An 11960-nucleotide genomic window follows, 5' to 3' on the forward strand; every position below is an offset into this window, starting at 1 on the left:
TCAGCATTCAAAGAGTGTTACACTGCACCTCCTGCCAGTGAGAGGAATGGGGCTTCTCCCTTTCTCTGCTGGGGTTTGCAACAGGCTTTGTCTTCCTGAGAAGTATGCCCTCATCCTCCCACCTCCCCAGCCTTGCAACAGCACGAGGAACATCTTGCTCTTCAGACACCTCATGCACTATTTGCTCCTTGGAACATTTTACACATGCCCGTGAGAGCAGGGCAGAGCTCTCTGACCTGCTTTGCAAGAGCACTGGAGGGCCTGAGCACTGCATGTCCCACAAACAGCAAACCCACGGGTTGCTGGCTGCCTCTGGCTCATTGTCAGGGTCTGATTCTAATTGTCTTTAAAAGTTCCACATGAAAAAGGGGAGTAGAAATGTGGTTGCACTGCTGCTTCCATGCCTGGGGGTAAGAAGGAGCTTGGCTTGCCCATATCCCTGCCAGCAGGACATCTGCTCTGATGAGCTAGTTGGGTGGGCTGCTGGACAGCTTCACCATCACAGCTCCAAACCATCACTCTCACCCTCTTGCTATTTTTATTTCTCTAGAAATTCTCTGTCCGTCCAGGTGACCTTTATTAAAACCACGTTTTTTAATACTGCGTGATTCTGCATTAATGTGGAGCTCTCTGCTGGGCCCTCCAGGAATGGAAGAAGCAGCTACTGCTCGCTTGGCATTGTAACATGTGAGCTCATTAGCTGTCAAGAGAAACAGTCACTGGATCTGAAACCTGGAAGAGCATCAAGGCCTCCGTAATTAATAATGTCTGAATTTTGTTTCCTGATGGTTCTCTATTTAGAAAAGCAGGAAAATAGGGTAAAAGTGCAGAATATAAAAATCCACGCTTTCAAATAAGCATTGTAGCCATGAGGAAAAAGGAAAAGGACATCAGATACAAGCATAAATCAATGTGACTAAAGACAAAATCAGCTACATTAAGAAACGGCTGCCTGGGTGCTTTCTCCTCCTCCTGCCTGTTGTTCCTTTCTGCTCCAAAATCCAGGTCCCCTACTGCAATGGTCCTGGGGATATAAGAGCCTTAGAGGTGTCCATTTCACCTTCCCCACTGTAAAGACCACGTATCTCCTGGCACGGCATGGAAGAACCCTGACTCATCCTAAGGACGAGCAGTTGAGGGAGAGCTGCACAGCCAGAGGAAAACCAGGTTGCAAGTTCCTCTGTACCCCAGGGAGCCTCCAACAGAGTTTGCAGAGAAAGAGGAGGTGGTCAGCAAAATGCAGGCTGATCAAGCACAAGGGAAAGAGGGCGAGCTCAGTCACTCATGCATTATTTATTTCTGATCCCTCTCCCTCCAGGAAAAGAAGATCCCAGCTTGGCCAGCATGGTATCTATCCCCCTGGCAAGGCTGAGCACCCTGCCCTGCCTGTGCAAAGGTGCCACATATATTTTACGGGGTGGTGAAAACCCATCACCCTTACCGGTTAAGCAGATACACACAGAGTTTAAATTCCCTATGGAAATGGGCAAGGAAAACCAAACTGAAGCCTGAACCCACCTTTTCTGTCAATGAGATGAACACTGCAGAACACAACCCTTTCACACAGAGTATGCTGGATAGGGTAATTACAGCCAAAATATTTGGACCCCTTGCTCTCCTCTTGGGAGAGCCCCTTCCTGAAGCACTGAGTGTTTCTACAGCAATAAGCTGCTTTCTGAGACCAAGAACAGGGACTAGACAGTTGGTAAAAATGGTTTCTCTCAGGTACCTGATAGCTGAGGCAATTAAAAGAAAATTAAACTGACATTTCTAACTTGCAGTGTAAGAGATGTGCAGTGGTGAAATAATTAAAAGTTACTGCTGGGAACATACTGTTTTCACCCATCTGTTGCAAAGAACAAAAGGGTAAGATGTATTTTTGGCCTTTTTTTTTTTTGTTTTCTTTCTTCTTTCTTCCTTGATAATTGCTACTATTGCTGCATCCCCAAATGCTAGAAGTGAACGGTTTACCAAATGTTAGCAGACATATTTGTGATTGGTACATGGTCCAGCCTCACTTGGTGATGAACAACATTTTACCAGCCAGATCCTCCTGCTCAAATTATTCACATGAAGGGCTCAAGTCTTCATTTTTTGGTCTATAGCACTTGCCTGAAGGATCTTTCCATCAGCTGCCTGGGGCAGCTCCATGATGAAGATGTACTCCCATCCCTTGCTGTCTCTTACTGTCCAGCATCATTTGCTTCCCCATCCAATACACTGATGTACCAACTGTATCTCAGGCTCTCATACAGGGGGAATTCTCTGGATGGGAAGACCCACCTTGCATCATCCTCATGCAGATAGGATCACACTGCCAGTTCCTCCCAAGAGCTGAGCTGGCCACCCGTGCAAAGGGACTTCCCAGCTGTTTTTCACAACTCCATGAAACACAGTGGTCAGGAAGGAAGATTCACCCCCTATCTGAGTGTCCTGTAAGACCTGAAAGACAAGGAATGGCCAGGGGACACAGCAGATACGCTTTGCCAACCTCTTTATTGCAGTGAGTGGCCTCACATGTGCAAGAAAACAGAAAGCCCCTTCCACCTTTTTCATCAGCTAAAAGAAGAGTGATATTTATTAAGTGCCTGCTGACCAGATGCCAGTATGGTCAGGATCCAAGTCCCAGAATGCTCTTCGCATGAACCTCATACTTCTTGACAGAACCCCAAGTCATCCCTGCCTTTATCATTACCTCCAGCAGCCATGCTTGGCTTACACTGTAGCCCATCACCCACAGGCACCCCTCTTCTGGCCCTTTCTTCCACCCTTCCTGCTATGGCAGCCTGATGCTGGATTCATTTGCAGAAGGCAACAGTAGCATCAGAAAGTTTCTGATGTTTCCTAAGTCAGAGTATCCCCAAATTTTAGTCTCTCTCATGCAGAACAAGGCTTAGTGTTACCCTGGGCTGGTGTTTAGCACTGACCTTCTGGAAGAGACAACAACAGGGTTCTGCGTAGTTTCAGGACCAGCATCCCCTTTCCCCACAAGGATAAGCAGGTAAGGGATGAAGCCCAGAAATGTAGCAGGTGTGTGCTGCTCCAGAGTCTACATCACTCTGATTCAGCCTGTCCAACCTGCCATATGCAAGCTCTTCCAGGAAGGGTTTGGGGACCAGTCTGGAAGACTAAGGAAGATGCATGCTATGCTGACTCCATCATTTCCACTACCAGGAACGCTGGTCATGTCTTATAGGTCTGTACACAGCCAGCAAAATCTTTACAAAGTAGGTCAGAAAAGTAATTTAAAACTCTTCCTCAAATTTCCTGATGAAAGAAGCAAAAAAAAACCAAACCAGTTACAGCAAACTGTGAAACAGAAAGGAAGTCAGGTCAAGACAGGTACACAACACACTCAGCAAGGCTCTGGACTGGAAATTGCTAAAAGCCCACCAGATTTGCTTCCCCATTTCGAGTATGAACAAAACAGATCAAGCTGGGCCCTTCCCTGCTCAGAGCTGGCTATCTTCTGTATCACAAGAAATCGCATCAATTTGAGGAAGCATACTCAGAAAGACAGCTGTCCTTGTTTCCCGTTTGGAGAGGAGCAGAGGTCCTTCACCCTTATACCTTAGTGGGTCTCACCTTCACAGCAACATCGCTGGCAGCACTACTCTGCACTTTAGAAGGATGTCCATCCTGCATTGCTGGGATGTTGCTTCTGGATTTCTTATTCTGCCCTTCACAGAGATAAAAACCTGCTGAAGAGCTGAGCCCTGGTCCCAGATCACTTGGCCATGCAGTGCTACTGAAGACATGCAAATATATCTTTAACTGATGATATATAAATGTGCTTATAATAAATATGCTTGTATTGTAATAGTACTGTAGCTGCCAAGCATGGGGGGGAGCCTAGCCTTATTTTTCAGTCTTGCAGTGATTACTGTCTGATCATTACGAACTTGATGCTGTGTCATAGTATGCAAACAGAGAAGGAAATAATGCAGTTAAAATTGGGGATATTCTTTTTGTTTACATGAACTTCCCTGTCCTGAAGGTATTCTAAAGCTGCTCTTGTATCTAAAGTGAATACACTGGAAATAAATGCTACCTACTCATGTATGCCACGAACAAGAAAATCTCCTGTGATTTTAAGCTCATGTATGCTACTGTGGTCTCAAGCAAATCCAGGTATTTGTATAGATGGATAGTGTGTTTCAGTGTCTACTACTGCATGCAAGGACTGTACATCCACACATGTTCAGAAGTAATGCAAGACATGAGGTCTTGCAACTACTCGCAGACGTCTTCCTGTACCTCCACCCAAGTGAAGAAATAGTTCCAGTGCTGCAGACTCCTGGCCCTCACTGATCTGGAATCACCAGCTAGTTCTTGGCAGCTACAGTACTGTTTTCTTACCTTATTAACAAAGGTATTGCATGGCAAATATGCCTGCGCATGTGGAACACAGCACAACGGAAAAGCTACTGCTCTACAGCCTTTCTGACCCTCTGTGATGGAAATAAGTTGGGCAGAAGGAATGTAGTAAGGAGACAGGAAAATTAGCAAAAAGCAATTCCACTGTTCATAAACACCATGTAGCAATCAAAAGTACTTGCACAATCAGGATCCCCTGCCTAGCTCAGAGCTCCATCCCTACGCTTGTGTCCAAGTGCTTGCCGTAATGCTCTGGCAATGGTGGCCTGTGAAGGAGTCCTTTGGACAGCACAGCATCAAAGGGAACCACTTCTTCCATGGCCTTTACAGATACAAATGAGCTACCAGCTACACTGGCTACTCTGAACAAAGAAAAGTTACTTCTGCTGAAACCACACACTTCAAAACCTCTCTAATGAAGCAATGCTGTGGAGCAGGTGTATTTGCTCACTATTTCTCTTCATGTTTCAGCTAGATACTGTGACTAGCTATGTCTGATGTAGACTATCAGCATCTCAGTCTGACACTGTTAAGAGTGTCAGGGCCATTTCTAAACCTTTATATTAAGTGACAGAAGTGACAGTCTCTGGGTTAAATTAAGCTCCAATGGATTTCCTGCATCTTACACGGAGTTAGTGGAAGTTTCTTTGAAGAGGCAACACGCTTTTCCCAGAAACCATCACATTTTAATTACTCCTTTCACACATCCAAGCAAGTCAACCTTCCAGGCAAGTATCTTTTTAACAACCTTTTAGTTAAGCATAGTAGTTTTCATTTCACCAACCATTTACTCTTCCCATTAAACAGACCTTTCTTCAAAACACTTTCACCATTATGCTCTTACTGATACAAATTTCACCAGCTGCTTACACCAAAAAGCAGAACAACTAGATGTTCCCAATTACAACTGTGTAAGCAGAACAGTCACACAACATAGAAGTACATATATTGGTGCAGTTCAATTGGATATTAAAACCCACTACAGAAAGAGCACTGCATACCCGAGGGAAAAAGCGAGATCCTGAAAAAGGGAGATTGTAGCCAACAACTTCAAAATGGGTTTAGGTGAGGGTGGAAACTTAATGCATGATAGCCTCTGGAATGGCTTTGTCACCTTGATACCTGCCCTCTCTCTAGGTCACTTCAGATTGTGTTGAACAGCATGGTCCCCACAGAAAGGGCACTGATGACCTCTTTCTGCAGATTATTTAACCACTTTTTACACACAAAGATATTTTCTCTTAAGAGAGGCTAAGCAGCCCTCAGATAAGACTGACCCTTTGCTAAGGAGCCCCATCAAAAGCCCTTCAAGAAACCTAAAACTGTACTGGAACTACCTGTAGAAGGAAGTTTGGAGAAGTCTCACTCACAGCTGTAGTGAATGCACATGGCATGCAGGGTTCAGCCTTCCCAGCAGAAGTACCTGCATTACAAAAGGACATAACTTCAGAGACAACAGAACACATCCCCAGGAACTGGGGTTCTGATCAGTTCCATAATCTGGAGACTTCTTTGAGGAATTAAACTGACCCCTTAGTGAGGCTGGGAGAAATAGTCTCCCATTCATTATCATGCTAAAGTGTTCCTGCACGGTGGTTCAGCTTGGTCTGAGCCAAGGACCTCACATCAAACACAACAGTACTCACAGCTGCAGATCCCCTGCTCAGCTGTTGCATGGGTGGAAGGTGCTGAGCAGCCACTGCCATTTTTTACTCTATGAAACATGCAAACAAATGACACAATCAATACTTTACACTAAACAGCCTAACAGTAAATGCAAAGGTACATTACCCTGAAGCTCTACTTTCACTCTGCTGTACAATTGCCTGCTGAAAAGGAAGAATGCATTAGAAAGAAATTAGTGAAATTATGGCAGCTGGCAGAGGAAATGAAGAAAAGCTTTCTGACATGGAAAGGAAATTAAGCTTGCAACTTAAGGACAAACTGGATGCATCCACCACAGTGATTAACAGAAGATTAAGTGTCACTATTAAGTTTCAAAGTTAAAAAACCCACTTCTATAACTGAGGCAATACATACCCCTTTGGAATTTAGAGCCCTAGGATATTTGGCAGCACCTGCTGAGTCTGCTCAGCTAGTTTCCATGGAAGTTTTTCTTCACTAACCAGTAGAATCTAAACCAAAGTGAAGAGTCTAGCAGACACTTTGGGTAGTACTCAGACACATCACAGAACACAAAACATGCTTTTGTTATGAGAACCTTCCATGTGTGTGAAAATGCTTAAATGAAGAAGATTTCTATGCAATGAGTAGTAAATGAGTGGCTTAAACTTGTTCTTCTGCTCTTTAAATGGGTTCTCAAACATTTCCTACTGTAATACTCGGCTGGACAGATTCAGAGTGCACAGTTCCACCAGACAGAAATGTATTCAGATCCCTCACCACAAGAACATCCACTGTCATAGCAAAAATAGAGCTTTTTCCATTTTTAACAGACATTCACTAATCACACAAAACTGCATAACGGATCAGTACTCCCTTAGGTAGAACCATCTGTGACATACAGTCGGTACCTTGAGTTTATTAAGGAACTGCTCTGTGGTTGTTTGTGGGTTTTGGTTTGTTTGGATTTGGTGGGTTTGTTTAATAACCAACACAATACTTCCCCTCCAAATTAAAAGAAAAAAAAAAGTAACAGAAATTAAAACTCGAGACTGCAAGGAGAGAAGGGATAGAACGACAACTCTGGGCTGTTCTAACTTAACAAAGACCTGAAACAACAGATCTCTAAACCCAGTGCCAAAGAGCCATCACACTTAAGAAGGTAGGGCAAATTTATCCAGTGACCAAGACTGCAGAGAGAAGTCTCATAGCTCATGCACCCTTGCAAAAAGCACAAGCTGATGCATCATCAGTTCAGTGAATTGAGATAGCACTAGCACTTGCGAATGATTTCAGTCTTCTCAAGTCTCACATTTCATTACTCAGTGGTAATTAGGTTATTTTTTTTTCATACAGAGCTAGTTTAAAGCCAGTAAGTGCAATCTCTACCAAGTACAAGTTCCAGAGATCCCCATGATGCAGTGTTGCCTGTCAGCCACTGCTGGGAAGTGGGTCTGTACTGGCCAGAGTGCATGCAGTGGAGTGCTTTCTCCAGCCCAACTGAGCAAGCCTCATTTAGGGAAGAAGCAACCAAGGAGACCACAATCACAAATGAACAAAGAATTATGATTTCTCCAATTTGTGTGTGCGCTCATGCCTCCGTAGGGTACCTGACTCGGTGAAGGAATGACCACAGTAATTGCAAGAGTAGGGTTTCTCTCCAGTATGGATGCGGTGATGGCGCTGGAGCGATGCCAGCCGTGTGAACGTCCCTCCACACTCCTCACAATAGAAGGGGCGCTCCCCAGAGTGAGTCTGCTGGTGTCTTTTCAGCCTTAGCAACTGGACAAATGCCATGCCACACTCCTGACACTTATAGGGTTTGTCTTGTCGGTGAATCACCTTGTGTTTGGAAAGCAGGTTGGGCTTATCAAAACCTTTGCCGCATGTTGGACAGGAATAAGGTTTATAGTCATCCTCCTCAGGCTTGTGGTTCTCTGCACAAGGCTGATCAGTGTATTCAACAGTGTGTTGGTTACGGTGCGCTATTGACCACGGGTTCCTAGCCATGCCATTTGCCAAGATCACCATAGAGCGCTCTATCTTGTGCACATTGTGCAGGTGCCTCCAGACATCAGCGGTGCGAATGAAACCCTTGTCACACTCTGGACATTTGTGTGGCCTGTCACTAGAATGAATGAGCTTGTGCATTCGCAAGTTTGCTGCACGGAAGAACTCTTTGGCACAGACAGGACATTGGTACGAGGTTTCCACAAGGTGAGTTCGCTTATGTTCCTGCAGCTCACTCATACCCTGGAAAGTGGAACCACATTTCTTGCAACCATATGGCAAAGCTTCCTCAGGGACAGGCTCCAGGTCTTCATCAAACACATCCACAAGAATGGTATTTTTGTTATCAGCACATAGTCTTCTCCGTGGCTTCTCAGACTGCTCAGGGGAACAGTGCTCTAAATCTTTATCTTCATACTGCAGGTCAGAGTTGGTACTGGAGGGAACAAATATCCCAGCTGTACTCTCACCTCGTTTCTGGTAGTAGGTCTCATAGGATTCTTTGTCTTCATACTGCAGCTCTGCGGGAAGCTCCTGCTTACCTGGAGGTCCAGCAGAGTTGCAACAAGGAGTGCATGTCTCCGAGTAATTCATGTCTGCCTCCTTCTGGAGGTTAGATGTGTGGCCCACCTGCTTAGAGGTCTTCTGGGAATAATTCGTATGCTTCGCACCTGTGTCACAAATGTTATTCTCAGAGTCCCAGTCCACATGCATATCCATCCTCTGAGGCACACACTGTTCATCTGCAGCTCATCAATGATATGTATGCCAAGAGCTTCAAGTCTTTCACGGGAAACTCATCTCATTCTCAGCTCTCTTTACCGTCCTGTCTACAAAATAAAACACACATTTAATCAGTGATTTTTCTGGTTAAAATAAAGTTATCACAGTGAAGATTTTCTCCTGATTAAAAGAATGGGGCAGACTATTAGTTACACAGTAGGAGACACAGAATCATCTACTATTATATATTTAGAAAATATACATTCAGCATACAAAACAGAAACAGACCACATTTAAATCCTCTATCATAATCCAGCCTTCACTACAAATGTAAATTGATCATTTCCATTCAAAATTCACCTAAAGATGAGAAAACTTCAGAACTCTGGGATTCAAGACTTTTGACAAAGTCCTACACCATAGCTGCCTCCATCACATCTATTTTTTCTGAGGATTCACGCTTAATCCTTGTTTTTAGCTTGCTAAATATTAACTAGGAGCACCAGTCACAAGGTTTTTCTTTTAGAAACTTGTTGAGACCCAGAAACTGTGTCAAAAAGCCAAAACTAGAAGTAATGTATGGAAGGGGTGTCTGGAGAGCTCAGGAGTGCCTTCGGCCTCCCATCCTAACTAGCATTATTATAATTGTCTTGAAGATATTTGGGGTCCCTGTGGCACTTCCAGTTAGCATTATGCAAAAAAGACATAATACAAGGAAAGGCATGAAAGAAATGTCCAGAAAGCCAACCGTATCCTGGGCTGCACCAAAAGGAGCATGACCAGCAGGTCGAAGGAGGTGATCCTGCCCCTTTGCTCTCGTGAGACCTCACTTGGAGTATTGTGTGCAGTTCTGGTGTCCTCAACATAAAAAGGACATGGAACTGCTGGAACAAGTCCAGAGGAGGGCCACGAGGATGATCAGGGGAATGGAGCACCTCCCATATGAAGACAGGCTGAGAAAGTTGGGGCTGTTCAGCCTGGAGAAGAGAAGGTTGCGTGGAGACCTCATAGCAGCCTTCCAGTATCTGAAGGGGGCCTGTAAGGATGCTGGAGAGGGACTCTTCATTGGGGACAGCAGTGATAGCACAAGGGGTATTCTATGATTCAAAGTACAGCTAGTAATCCTCCAGAGCTGGCCCACTGGAACAACTTACAGCTTCAGATTCTCTGGGTAGACTCCCTTTCCAGACCAGCCTTGCTAGCAGAAAATATAAGCAATGGTAACTGGTCAGAAATAGCTGACTCAGACTTCCTTGTGAAGAAGATGCTATTGTTTATGCCATACTAAAGCATGGATTCACAAGGGGTTTTCTAGATTTGTCCCAGCAGCCTCTGTTGACAGCAACTCCACAGGGAGCTTTCACTCACCTTTTTTAAACACTAAATTGCTAATCTAAGATTAGAAATTGCATTTTTCCCATCCTGATGGATGGATACCTTGACAGCCCCCATCTTCTTCACACCTACTTTTCATATTCCCTTTACTCCCACTTTCTTCATTTCCTCTTAACTGCTTTTGTGTAGGTAAGACATTTCTGAATACAAAACTATATATATATAAACACATATATGTAAAAATGTACATTTCTGTTTTTCTATGTGTACATGAATATAAAGCTTGTCTGTTCAGGTTCAGTGGGTTTAAATAGTTATAAAGGGTAACAGCAGTGTGCATAAAGAGGTAAGTCTTGTTCACAGCTCAGAAAGGCCAGCTTCATGAGACACAAGCTGCGCTTTCTTCTGCTCTGATACAGAAAACATGCTGAATTAGTCTTCTTCACTAGTCACTGCCTGACGGGATGGTTCGAGTCACCCCCCAGCTTCAACCATTCCCGTTAATTTACTAACAAGTGCATGAGAACAGGAACTGTTCCTCACCTCCTGCAAGGTGCTGAGCATCTCCCGCAGCGCACCGCCAGCTCGGTAACTGATCTGCTATTTTCTTTGTCGAAGAAAAACTTTTCAAGGCAGACTGGCATTGCTTGGCTTATGAAAACTCCCGGACAAAGGCCAGTCCGGTTGTCACGGGGGGGTATGTAAATCATGATGTAGGGTTAAAAATAACAGCAGTAATTTAAAACTGAAAAGGTGGATTTGGGTCCCGGCAGAACGAACCCCAGCCGGGGGCCGCTCACGCCGCCGGTTCCCCCGCTCCCCGGCCTCGCCGCTACCGCGCAACCCCTCGCGCCGGCGCGCAGGCCCCCGGCTAAGGCGGCGGCGGCGGCGCAATGGCAGCGCTGAGAAGCCCGCAGCGGCCGCCGCTGCCAGCAGCGGGGCGGGACCCGGGAGGGCCGGGAACCCCCTCCCAGCCAAGGTGCCCGACTCAGACTGCAGCGGGAGCGGCCGGCGGGGCCGCAGAAACGTCCGGGTGGGACAAGCGTTGGCTCCACGCGAGCAGGTGCCCTTCGCGCCTGTCTCTGCAGAAAGGCGCGCTCGAACTCCGCGGGCTGGAGCCCCCTCCCCAGCTCCAGCCGGCCGCAAGTCACAGGGCAGTTGTGCCCCCTCTTCCCCGTTTCACTACGGCAGTAACAGCGTCTTCCCGCAGAAGTCTGGCGGGGACTGGATTCACTTTCAAGCTTTGCTTCGGCAGACGAAAGAGGCTCTGCTCATACAAATAAGGCTCTGTCCATATCCCCAACTGCTGCCTCTCATTTCCAACTCGAATAACTATTTCTTCACCCCGAGTGCCCAGAACTGCACTCCGTATCTCCTATCTCACCAGGGTCTTTCACAGCAGCATTATTTCCTTTTTCCTAGGGGAGGTCCTTTGCCAGAGACAAAATAGGAACCCATTTGCCTTTTCCAAAGCCACAGTACAGCCACATTCCTTTGGCCTTCCCAGGCTACTTCTCTCCTTCCCTTATAGCTGATAACCCACCAGTATGGAGCAGAAATTGTCCCCATTTCTCTACTGCCGTTTTTGGAAGACTTCTCATTCTTCCGTGGTTCTGCAGCCCCCCCTCCCCCCCCATTCACACTCCTTGTCAGCAGGGAGAAGCACCACTGGGAAGCTCCCAACAGCTTCTGTTCAATTACAGCCAGTGGTCCTTGACCCACTCCCCTCAGCACTCTGCATTTGTTCCCCCATTATTGTACTGACCAGTTCTATGCTTCCTGCAGTTGAAACTGTTCTCCAACATCACCTTGTAATCTTGCAAAGACTGCTTCCATTTCTAACACTGCACACTGGACACCTATCTTGCTGTCTTAATAAAACTCCTACAAGT

The 11960-nt window shown here is 45.7% G+C and overlaps 1 protein-coding gene across 2 annotated transcripts in view; it reads right to left on the reverse strand.

Moving 5' to 3' along the window:
- The window catches only part of LOC133208002 (zinc finger protein 501-like), a 30713-nt gene extending 19867 nt beyond the window's left edge, over nt 1-10846 (reverse strand). Inside the window, exons 1-2 of one of the 2 annotated variants that reach the window (XM_061345557.1) lie at nt 10612-10846; nt 7611-8876 (exon numbers count right to left, since the gene is read on the reverse strand). In XM_061345557.1, coding sequence (XP_061201541.1) covers nt 7611-8730 — 1120 coding nt within the window. In that variant the 5' untranslated portion in view covers nt 8731-8876; nt 10612-10846. Of the gene's footprint in view, nt 1-6741; nt 8877-10611 lie in introns of those variants that run through there. The other variant, XM_061345558.1, reaches the window with a different exon arrangement.
- Between the last annotated feature and the right edge of the window lie 1114 nt (nt 10847-11960).

Source organism: Neopsephotus bourkii, unplaced genomic scaffold (genome assembly GCF_033783945.1).
Source record: "Neopsephotus bourkii isolate Nb327-2 ecotype Australia unplaced genomic scaffold, CSIRO-AGI_Nbou_v1 NB_234, whole genome shotgun sequence".
Lineage (NCBI taxonomy): Eukaryota > Metazoa > Chordata > Aves > Psittaciformes > Psittacidae > Neopsephotus > Neopsephotus bourkii.